Source organism: Chionomys nivalis, chromosome 14, assembly GCF_950005125.1.
Source record: "Chionomys nivalis chromosome 14, mChiNiv1.1, whole genome shotgun sequence".
Classification (NCBI taxonomy): domain Eukaryota; kingdom Metazoa; phylum Chordata; class Mammalia; order Rodentia; family Cricetidae; genus Chionomys; species Chionomys nivalis.
Window position 1 is genome coordinate 28,064,348 of NC_080099.1, and position 12,161 is coordinate 28,076,508.

The 12,161-nt window shown below is 45.4% G+C and overlaps 1 protein-coding gene across 1 annotated transcript in view; it reads left to right on the forward strand.

The window, feature by feature from the left end:
- The first annotated feature begins 2,969 nt into the window (after positions 1-2,969).
- Positions 2,970-12,161, forward strand: part of Aldh7a1 (aldehyde dehydrogenase 7 family member A1) — a 30,817-nt gene continuing 21,625 nt past the window's right edge. The window contains exons 1-5 of the mRNA XM_057789091.1: positions 2,970-3,221; positions 4,297-4,350; positions 5,961-6,026; positions 10,072-10,152; positions 10,880-11,003. Of these exons, the coding sequence (XP_057645074.1) occupies positions 2,979-3,221; positions 4,297-4,350; positions 5,961-6,026; positions 10,072-10,152; positions 10,880-11,003 (568 nt within the window). The 5' untranslated portion in view covers positions 2,970-2,978. The remainder of the gene's footprint in view (positions 3,222-4,296; positions 4,351-5,960; positions 6,027-10,071; positions 10,153-10,879; positions 11,004-12,161) is intronic.

A 12,161-nucleotide genomic window follows, 5' to 3' on the forward strand; every position in this document is an offset into this window, starting at 1 on the left:
ATAACTTGAGCATTGGAGACCTCAAAGCCTATCCCCACAGTGACACACTTCCTCCAACAAGACCACACCTAATAGTGCCACTCCCTTTGGGGTCCATTTTATGTCAAACCACCAAACTAGTGAAAAGTATTTATTTTTAAAACCCAAACGGAAACAAATAAACAAACAAACAAACAAAAAAACCGATGCTCCAAGCATTTTCCTGAAAATTATATGATTTATTTTTCTGTTTGTCTGAACTAAAATTCATCTTTCTCTCTCTACACACACACACACACACACACACACACACACACACACGCCTTCATCTATTTGGTTTTTTTTGTTTTGTTTTGTTTTTTTGAGACAGGGTTTCTCTGTGGTTTTGGAGCCTGTCTTGGAACTAGCCCTTGTAGACCAGGCTGGTCTCGAACTCACAGAGATCCGCCTGCCTCTGCCTCCCAAGTGCTGGGATTAAAAAGGTGTGCGCCACCTCCATTTGACATTCTTGCTCTTAACTCCTGGACTACAGGAATCTTGTTTAAAAAGCTTTTGTCTATACTTACCTCTTGAAACTTGAGAAGTTTCAAAATTTTGAAGCTCTCAGGAAGGCTGGGCTGACCTTGAACTTGCTATACAACAGCAGCTTCTGCCTCTACCTCCCCTGTTCTCCATTACAGAAACACACTACCCCATCCAGCCTTGCTATGCCATGCTAGAGGTGGAACTTAGGACTCCATACATGCTAAGTTTATCAATAAACTACACCCCAGACCTCCCTTTTTTGGTTTTTCGTTTGTTTGTTTGTTTTTGAGAGAGGGTTTTTCTGTGTAGCCCTGGACATCCTGGAGCTTGCTCTATAGACCAGGTTGGCCTTGACCTCACAGAGATCCATCTGCTGCTGCCTCTCGAGGGCTGGGGTTAATAGGCATGGGTGTGCCACTACTGCCTGGCCTCATTTTCACGATACCAGCGGTGTCAATCTATGAGCCTGGGAGGTCGTTTCATTTTCTACTGTCTTTTCTCGATTTTTTATTCAGTAGTTCTTAAGTGTTTCAAAGTTTTTATTGTAGATCTTTTATTTCCTTGGCTAGATTTATTCATAGCAGTTCTTATTTTGTATTTTGTTGTCGTCATCATCATCATCAACATCACTGCAATGGCCAATGAGGTTGTTTGCCTTTTTTCTCAGCATGTTTATTATTGCTATATAGAAAAACCACTGGGTTAGTCATGTAGCTACATTGGTAGACTGTTTGCCCAGCATGCATGATGCTCTAGGTTTAGTTGCTAACACTGTATAGTCGGGTGCTTTGAGCATGCCTGGAATATCAGCACTCAGGTGGAAGAGGCAGTTGTTAAGGTCCATCCATTGCTGCTTAGTGAGTAGGAGGAGGCTAGTCTGTGCAGCTCATTAAGAGGTTGAAGATTATCTATCTATACTGAGTATAATCTCTATATATCTAAAGAACCCGCAGCTCCTACTACAAGCCTGGGCTACAAAAGACTTTGTCTAACAAAAAGTACATTAATTTTTGTATGTTGATTTTGTATCTAACTACGTTGCTGCCAAGTGTTACCAGATATTAGAAATATTTGGTGGTGGCTGGAGAGATGACTCAGAGGAATAGAGCACTGGCTGCTCTTCCAGAGGTCCTGAGTTCAATTCCCAGCAAACACATGGTGGCTCACAACCATCTGTAATAAGATCTGGTGTCCTCTTCTGTACTGCAGGATACATGAAGGAATAAACCTATATACATAATAAATAAAAATCTTTTTTTTAAAAAAAGAAATACTTGGTAGATCTTGGAGGTTTTTATTTTATTTTATTTTATTTTTTCTTTTTGATATAGGGTTTCTCTGTGTAGACCTGGTTGCCCTGGAACTCACTTTGTAACTAACTCTATAGACCAGGCTGGCTTCGAACTTACAGAGATCTGCCTCTGCCTCCTGTGTGCTGGGATGAGAGACTTGTACCACCACCAGATTTTTAAGGAAAGTATCATATTATATGCAAATAAATATAGTTTGATTTTGATTCTTCCTTTCCTGTTTGTATCCTTTTGTGACTTTAGCAACAGGGTAGAAAGCAATGGAAATATATTGAAAACATAGGTGAGAAATCATTGAGAAACCCAACATGGCCTGGGAATCACAAGGGCAAGTAACAGGCTGGAAATGACCAGGCACCTATTTAATTTGAATTCATGTGTCTAGTGCTGATGAGATGTGGGATTTCCTTTATTGGGGGAATGACACAGAGTTACCCTAAGAGGATGAGGGGCAAGGATATGCTAGACGAGATGGAGAGTGAAGAACATTGATCAACATGGTCTGTTCTTCCAAAGAAAGAATATACGCAGGCAGCGTATTTAGAAGGCGATGCAAACATGTAATACTTTTCATTTATTAGGAAACATTTGTAATTCACCAAGGCAGTGAAAATGACCCTCTTCAAACCTTCAAACCGCTGAAAAAAACCCTCAGGGCTACAACAGAGACCAGTGACACGACAGCTCCTTGAGAGCCGATTAGAAAGGCTGAGATTTTCGGGCCTCAGCCCAGACCCACAGAATAAGCATGCCCGGAATACCCCGACCACTATGGCCTATGAGCATATCATTGTTTGAACGCTCCTCTCTAACCCACTGGACTTCAGAACCAACGGGAGGCGCGTTTCCCCGCCCCCACCTCCGCCCTCGCCCCCACCTCCGCCCCCGTCCTCCACCTCCGCCTCCGCCCCCACATCTGCCCCGAACCCAGACCCCGAGGCAACCTTGTTGTCCAGCGTGTAAGAGCAGTAAGACCCCCCCCCCCCCGGGCAAACAGGGGGGGGGCGTGTCGTCCGGGGGTGGAGCGAGGCTGCCCAATCGGCTCCCGGGAGAGGGGTCTGCCCAGTGGACATTCGCGGAAGGGGGTGGGAGAGGAAGGTCCTCAATGGACTGGGCAGGGGGCGGGGCCTGCCCTGCGGACTCTCTCGGGCGGGGGGCGGGGCCATGTTTCCGGGACTCCCCTGCGGCGGGGGCTTCAGGCGTTTTGAGCTCGGTATGTGGCGTCTGGCTCGCGCGGCGTGCGAGCAGACTGCGAAGAGTTACAAGCTTTTCCGCCCTCCGTGCAGGCCTACCGCCCTCATGTCCACTCTGCTGATCAATCATCCCCAGTATTCTTGGCTGCAAGAGCTGGGGCTCCGCGAGGAAAACGCGGGCGTGTATAATGGACACTGGCGCGGCGGAGGAGAGGTATGCGAGCGCCCCGGAAAGTGGCAGCCAAGGATTTGCCTGGGAGGCCAGGAGGCGGGCGCCCCCATTACCATCGTCCCCCGACTGGAACTGTGGGAGGTTAGATAGGATGGGAAGTTTTAAATTTGTGCAATAGAAGTTTTCTCACAAAGACAAGAATAAGCGAAGTTTAGATTTGAGCGCTGCGAGGAATCCATGGAGGTTTTTGGAGCCTCCAGGAAGGCTAACCCCCAGGGCTTAAAACCATATGGCAGTTTTGCTTGGGATCGGTCACAAGCTCTACCTGGCTAAAATCTTGTGAATTTTTTCACCTTGAAGACTTGATTTTCAATATTTATTGCCCAAACTTGTCACGGTAATAAAACGTTTTCTAGAATGCAGTGGACAGGTAAGTTATAGTTGCCCAAAACTTAGGAGGGTGTCGCATAGTTTCAAAGGAAGGAAAGGAAGCTTTTTCAGAAACCTGACGTTCAGCTGTACCAGAATCTGCTTTGGTACAGAAAACACAACTTCTTTTCAAGGCTACTGTTGACCGTAGGAGAGCCAGGTGATTTTTAATTGTTGTGAAATTGGGGGTTGTGTTCTGTTGTTTCTTTAAAAAAACAAAAACAAAAAAATAAACAAAAAACCTCTTTGCCCTCAGCTGCTTCTTTTGTGGCTTTAGTCATTAATGACTGATAAAATGTAGCCTTTTAGCTGCTCTTCAGTCTTATCTTTCCATTTGGAAACCTCCTCCAGTTTCATCAACCCAGGCTTTTTTGTAGTTTGGACTTGGGTGGGCAGAGTAAGGTGGGAAAGCAGTAAGTTAAACTGTCAGTTGAATTTCTGGTTACCCTTAGTGAGTGTGTTGTGCGCCTTGACCCTAGTATTTAGATGGCCAGCTCATGGGTTTTACAGAAAGTTCCTAATGCATAGGTAAGAAACCCAAGACTGCTCTGAAGAGTGGGTTTATCATAACAGAAGTTACCCTACAGGCTCCTATTTTGCTTTTCTTTTTCTATTTGGTTTCTCCTCAATTAGGGAATGGTTATAATTTCCATGTATGGTTGTCATCCTTTTGTTTGTCTCTTCCAAGGTAATTACGACCTATTGTCCTGCTAACAATGAGCCAATAGCAAGAATCCGACAGGTAAGTTGCTGAAACTCAGGCTGTTACAGGGAACTGTGCTAGCTGTCTTTAGAGGCAAAGGTTAAGATCAGCACAGATGTACAGAAGTGAGGAATCATGTACTTTCTTGTCATTGTGAGCCTCTCTGGGGGGGGTCTGCTCACTCTGGCTTGGTGGTATTAGCTAGAAAAGGTACATTATAAGAGAGGATTAGACAGAGGCTTTTTTTCCTTGTTGTTCGGATACAAGATACCTAGCCTAGAGCTTGCTTTTAGCTGACTTTTGACTTTGTAATAGGCATGCAGCACCATGCTAGGGTTTTGCTGGGGCTTGAACACAGAGCTTCGTGCATTCTAGGCAAGTTGAACTGCATTTCTGGTGTTTTTGGGTATTGCTTCTGACTCATTCCAGAGGTTTTCTTTCTTTTTTTAAGAATGAAGATTCTGATTTTTCAAATCTGGATTGGAGCCCACGATTGAACTTTCTAATATGGGTCATATGTTGTATCCAGATGAGGCTAGACCTTGATTTGAAAAACGAGGCTTTAAAGCACAATTGTGCTGTCTTTTCTTGTATTAGATTCTAGCTGGTGTTTCTATATATGCTTTAGTTTTATGTAATATTTCTATATCCCTCCCTTCCCCACCATGCTGGAAACTGAACCTAGGGCTTCAGCAATGCTCGTCAAGAGTTTTGCCCCCAGCTACAACTCCAGCCTTCTGGATTGTAGACTGTTGAAATCATTATTGTCTTGAGTCTTAGGGACAGAGAAATTCCCACTTTTTTTTTTGCAAAGATGTATATATATTCTAGAAGGCGAGTAACTGTGGTTAGTTGCTGGGTGATGGTGGCGCACATGCCTTTAATCCCATCACTTGGGCAGAAGAGGCAGGTGGATCTCTGTAAGTTTGAGGCCAGCCTGGTCTGTAGAGCGAGTTCCAGGACAGGCTTTAAAGCTACACAGAGAAACCCTGTCTCGAAAAACCCAAACCAAAACAGAAACCCACAGCTCTCACCTCAAAGGGAATAGGATATAGCCTTTTCTGGAACCAGATTTGAGTAACCACCACACCCTGAGAAACACAGCCAGGTTACCCGAGGTTGCTCCCTCAGGGAAGCTGTCTCTTAGAGTTTTATAGTCACAGGAAATGAAAGTTGTATGTCAAGGCAATAGTGGGTACAGCGAGATGGGGGCTCCGTCTGTTATCTGATGACATTCTCTACCTTTGGGACTAGCGGTCTGCTAAATTGATAGATTCCAGAAGATCTTTTATCGGTTAGCCACAAAATATTCCGACAGACACTGAGGTGAGCGAGGAATTCAGGGGGCTGAAAGTAGCTCAGGGTAAGGTACTTAGGCTCTGGGTTTGCTGCGTTCCAACCTCTCTGCGTCTGTTTTTTTTTTTTTGAGACAGGATTTCACTGTATACGCTTGGCTGTCTTAGAACTCACTCTGTAGACCAGTATGGCCTTGAACTCACAGAGCTCTGCCTCTTGAGTGCTAGGATTAAAGGCGTGCGCCACCACCGCCTGGCTGGCCCTCTGCAGTTCTAATCAGTATCTGCACACACAGCCTCTTTCTGGGAATTCTCACTCTTTCTTCATTCCTTTTCTCTCACCTCAATTCTTAGGCCAGTTCGGAAGACTATGAAGAAACTATAAAGGAAGCCAAGGAAGCATGGAAAATGTGGGCAGAGGTAAGTATGCGTCCCTGGTCCCCACTGCCGAACAGGTCACCTGCTGTAATTGTGAAAGACAGATAAGCATGAGACAGGGCTGAAATGTGCGATCTTAGGGACTGTGTTAATTTCCTCCCTGGTATTCACAAAATAGTGTCCTTCCCATTTGGGATTACAGGGATGGGTAACTTTAAAATCGATGAAAGCTCTTATGATATGGCGTAAACTGGAGCCAGGAATATTCTCCCCCAAAACTTGTAATTGAGCAAAAGAAGGGGAGTTCTTTGTTCTGTGTGCCTGCTGCCTCTCCTCCCAGACTGGCCAGGGACAGGATGTCTTCACAGTATGTCTGGCTCCAAAGCAGGCACACTGTTTTCTCAGGGCTAAGGAGTTCCTATTGGCCATGAGGCAGAATCTGCCTCCTTCATCTTTGCATCCATCCATCATGGGTTTAAAAAAAAAAAAGCCAAAGTGCAACTGCTCAATGGGTGGTCGCTCACACCTTTAATCCCAGTATGTGGGAGGCAGAGGCCAGCCTGGTCTACAAAATGAGTTCCAGGACAGCCAGGACTGTTACACAGAGAAACCCTGTCTCAAACAAAACAAAACAAAGAAACAAACAAAAACAACCAAAAACAAACCCTAAAAACAAAGAGCCAAAGTGAGAATTCTGAGGGCTGCTGGGCTGGGCTCACTGATGCACCACTATAGGTCGGTATGAAGGGGGAATCAGGAGAGAAGGAGTCATTTGGGTTTTCCGTCAGAGTGTGTTCATGAAGAGGGGAGATGAGGGATGTTTGTCTTTAGGAGTTGTCAAGAGGGTTATTATCGTTTAATCGTGCATTGTTTGCAGGTGTTCATGGCAGAGCTGGCACATGGCGAGCGTCAGTACACCATGATGCTGTGTGTTGGAGCCTGAACTTGGGTCCTCAGGCTTGGTGGCAGGTGCCCTTACCCACTTAGTCATCTCAACAGTCCCCTGGCTTTTTGGTTTCTCTTTTTGTTTTAAGGATGATGCAGTACGAAAATCAAATGTAGTCTTAACTCCAACCTCGCCAGTACAGATGTTGTCAGAGCTGCCTTTGGGTATTTCTCTCCCAGCTCTCACGTGTTTACTCCATTGCTGTCATTCTTCTGTGCATGTTACATGACGTGTGCACAATTTTAGGATCACATTGTATGCCAAAAAACCCAATGCATACTTTAAAAAAGTGTTTATTTTTGTGTGTCTGTGCACATGATGCGTGTGTGTTGGCACATATATCATGGAGGCGTGTGGTGGTCAGAGGACAGTTTTGTGGAGTCATTTCCCTTTGACTTCATGTGGGCCTTGGAAATCAAACCTACGTTGCCAAGGGCATCCTTCATTCACTGAGCTGTCTCTGATCTAGTTTGTTTTTTTTTTTTTTGGTTTTTCGAGACAGGGTTTCTCTGTGGTTTTGGAGCCTGTCCTGGAACTAGCTCTGTAGACCAGGCTGGTCTTGAACTCACAGAGATCCGCCTGCCTCTGCCTCCCGAGTGCTGGGATTAAAGGCATGCGCCACCACCGCCCGGCCAGTTATTTTTTTAAAAGACATTTGTTTGTTGTTTGTGTGTTGTTGTTACATGCTTGTACATGCGTGTGGTGAGGCCATAAGAGGACATTGGTGTTCTCTTCCTTCACTCTCTGTTCCTCTGAAATGGTTGTCACTAGGTTGGAAACCAGCAAGAAAATTCCAGTAATCCTCCTGTCTGCCTCACTCAGTGCCTTGAGGTTACTGGCATTTGCTGGGATTCCTGGCATGTTATGTGCATGCTGGGATTAGAACTCTGTTCCTTAAGATCATGGAGCAAGTGCTGTTAACCACTGAGCCATCTCTCCAGCCCCTTTAAACTATTTTTGTTTTGTTTTTGGAGGGGACAGGTTCTCTATTTGTCCTGATTGTCCTAGAGCTTGTTATGTAGACCAGGCTGGCCTCAAACTCACGTAGATTCTCCTGCCGCTGTCTCCCGAGGCATGCCCCCACCACACCTAGCCAATCATTTAAAAAGTTTATTTTATACAGGTAGGGTTTTGCTTTAATGTCTGTCTGTGTACTATGTGCGTGCCTAGTGTCTTCAGAAGTCAAAAGAGGCCACTGAACCCCCAGAACTGGAGTTACAGAAGGCTGTGAGCTACCCCATGGGTCCTGGGTACTGAATCTGGTCCTCTGCAAGAGCAGTGAATGCTCTTAACTGCAAAGCCATCTCCAACCCTGGCCTATTTTCCCCCCTTCTTTCTTCTTTTTCTTCTTCTTCTTTTTTTTTTTTCTGAGATATATTGTATGGAGGCCAGGGACTATCTACTTGTCCCATTCTCTCAATGCTGGAATCATTCTCGTCTCTTAATAAGAAATATTTTATGCTCATGTGTGTCTATCTAGAGTAATACAAGCATGTTTGAGAACAGTTTATGCGGTTTCAGGGTCTGTTTTCCTAGCCTGATTTTAAAGACGTTATTTATTGGTGGTGATGGTGATGTGCATATGGAGGTCGGTGGTCAGTTTTGTGGAGTTGGTTCCCCCCTGCCATCTTAGGTGGGTTCTGGGGATCGACCTCAGGTCACCAGGCTTCAGCAGCAAGTGCCTTTAGCTGCTGAGTCACCCCATCTCCCTCCTTCGCTGACTCTTATGTCTGTCCCCCTTGCTACAGTGGCTGCTGTTGCTGTCCTGGCAATCTTTCTGAAATGTTGTGCTCTATTGTCTTTTCCAATTTAAGCTCTCATTTGTTACTTCAGTATCTTGCCCCACACTGCCAGATTGCATTTAACATTCCTTCAGCAGCTTTTGCGTTTTTTGAGTCGAGGTGGAGTCGCTGGATAAGTTAGTCCAGCCACTTTCGGATGAGAGCGAATTGGATGAGTGGGGGATCTGTTTGTTGGCATGTGAGTTAAGCAATTGAGTTCAAAGTTTAGTGTAGAGACAGCTTGTTCTAACAGTCCTCTTGGGCTCCGGTCGTGTGGAAGCGACTTAGAGATGGCTGGGCCTCAATGAAAACATCAGAGCGGGCTGTCCGGTCCACAGCCTCCCTCGAGGACCCTCCCATGGAGCCTCGCTGCTGCCCTCTGTCCTTCTTTTGGCTTTGCTGACCTCATAACAGAACATTGCTTCATTCATTCCAGTTAACCCTAGAAGTTCCAAAGGGAATATTTTTCCTTAAGGGAAGTAAAAAAGTATAAATACAAAGGAAAAGTAATTTATAAAAGCTGCTTCTTTTTTTTTTTTTTTTTTTTTTTTTTTGGTTTTTTCGATACAGGGTTTCTCTGTAGTTTTGGAGCCTATCCTGGAACTAGCTCTTGTAGACCAGGCTGGTCTCGAACTCACAGAGATCCGCCTGCCTCTGCTGGGATTAAAGGCGTGCGCCACCACCGCCTGGCCTAAAGCTGCTTTATTTATTTGTTTGTTTGCTTATATATTTATTTTGAGAGAGGGGGTTTAACGTAACTTAGGGTAGCCTCAAACTTGATAGAGCCAAGGCTGGCCATGAGCCCCTTATACTGCTGCCTTCCCGAGTGCTGGTGTTCCAGGAGTGTGCCTCCATGCCTTCACCACCACCAATAAATAAAGTCCTTAAAATCAGTCTGGGAAAACAGACCCTGAAAGCACATAAACTGTTCTCAAACATGTTTGTATTACTCTAGATAGACACACACAAGCTCTTAGTGACATCTCTAGCTTCAGAGACCCTGGCCTTCCCCACCAGCCCTTTATCCTCCATGATTCCTTCTGTATCTCAGGCCAACTCTTTCCATCTTTCAGGATTCAGCAGAGTCTGAGCTTAGATTGCCCCTGCATCTAGTCTTGTCGTTTTGCTCTTTCAGTAACTGTCTTTAGACCATCAGCAGTAGACAATTGTTTGTTGCCTTTTCATCTGTGCCTCCCAGAAGAGATTCGCTCCAAGGATGTTTAGCCGTATCGCAGTGCCGACGTGACCCAAAAAGCCTCTAACGACGATGTAGCTGCGATTTGTTCTTCTGCGGCGCACATCTGTCAGTGTGGTACACACGGACATCTACTTTGACACCAAACTTCCACTCTTTTCTTAGATTCCTGCCCCAAAGCGAGGAGAAATAGTGCGAAAGATTGGCGATGCCTTGCGGGAGAAGATTCGGGTGCTGGGCAAGCTGGTAAGGTATTCTTTCGAGTCTATCCGTGATCTCTTGAGTAGAGAACAGGCTCTCATAGTTTTCATATGTCCATTTTGTTTTGTTTGAAGCTGAGGTTTTTGCTGTGTTGTCTCACCTTGGCTCACGTGATCCATCCCTCTGCCTCAGACGCCTAACTGCTGGAGTTCTGTGGGCTTCCTTTCCCCACTAGACTGAATCAGATTTAAAAGGATCAACATTGTATGTGTGTCCTAAGGTTGTGATTTCTAAGAAAAACAAGTTTTGAGATCCATTGTTTTAGAGAAAAGAGAGAAAAGTGAAAAAGTTATGTGGTTTAAAAATCATTGAAATAAATCCATTATGCATGGCTGAAATTCTCAAAGAATTAATAAACAAATTATATTAAAAATAAGACAAAAGCAAGTAAATAAAGAAGTAGATAAAAAAAATCAACAGAGGCCGGGCGGTGGTGGCGCACGCCTTTAATCCCAGCACTCGGGAGGCAGAGACAGGCGGATCTCTGTGAGTTCGAGACCAGCCTGGTCTACAAGAGCTAGTTCCAGGACAGGCTCCAAAACCACAGAGAAACCCTGTCTCAAAAAACCAAAAAAAAAAAAAAAATCACCAGAAAAGAACAGGTTTCCTTAGTTTCTTATCTACATAAAATAATGTTTTATTTTGTCCTCAGCTTCATGTTTAAAATACAGATTCTACTGGGGAAATTCTACTTGGATTTTTATATTTTTAGGTGTCTCTGGAGATGGGGAAGATCTTAGTGGAAGGCATAGGAGAAGTTCAGGAGTACGTGGACATTTGTGATTACGCGGCTGGCTTGTCAAGGATGATCGGGGGACCCGTCTTGCCTTCTGAAAGTAAGCCGGGAGTCGGTTAACCAAGTGTTTGGTGCTGTGGTACAGAGCTTCAAAATTTCCGCGGCCCAGTGAGATCAGGCGAGATGGCTTGACAGGGCGTCTGACAACTTTGGTTCCATTCCTAGGACCCCCGAGAGTGGAAGAACTGAGTTTGTTGCCCTCTGGCCTCCACGTGTGTGTACGCACAGACTCGCACACCAAATCCTTAGGTTTTAGAGTTGAGGGCAGTGTCAGGGAATTGGTAGCTGTAATAGAGTGAGTGGAGGTTAGGACCATACGCATGTAGGTATGCTGTCAAAAAAGGCCTTGCAGGGAGGTTAGTCTAAGGCCTTGAAGGAGATGGAACTAGGGGGTCGAATACTTCAGGTGGGGAAGGGGGTCGTGGAAGGTCAAGGATGGAGGAACATGGACGTGGGGACTGCCTTGCTTCGGCACAGCTGGAGGACGCAGTGCAAGGAAGGATCCCTGTTGGGAGGAGTTTGGACTTTACCCTGAATAGCTGCAGCATCTGTGCAGACTGTAGAAGCCTCCAGGCGAGGGATTGATGGCCAGTAGGGTGAAAAAGGGGGAGCTGGAGTGAAGGCTAGCCTTGCCAAGAATGAGTTGGGGTGCTGGCCTGTAGGATGGCCTTCAGTATGAGGTGCTATGCTGGGAGGTCCCCAAGCCTGCTTCTAGTGTGAATGATGACAGGAAGGGCCACTTCCCTACCTTGTAGCAGTGTGTAATTTTAACCAGTCAGCATTTCTTGGCCCAACCAACTACTGGTGAAAATAAACTTTTGTGGGATTAGCTTTAAAGCTGACAATTGCAATTTGAGTTTTGATTTTTTTTTGTTTGTTTTTTTATGTGGTGTCTCATGTATTCTGGGCTGGGCTAGAACTTACCATGTAGCTGAGAAAAACTTTGAACTGATCTTTCTGCCTCCACCTCCTGGGTGCTGGGATGACAGGCACGAGCCACCACACCCAGTGTATGCTATGCTGGGGATCAGCCCGGGGCTTTGCACATGCTCGGCAAGCAGTCTACCAAATGAACCACGTATTCTGCCAAAATGTAAACATTTCTATTCGTGCTTTTAATTTCCTTGCAGCGAATAGAACGTTTTTGTAATCCATCCAGCGTGAGCCTATAACACGAGCTTCCTTGTTCACGTTGGAG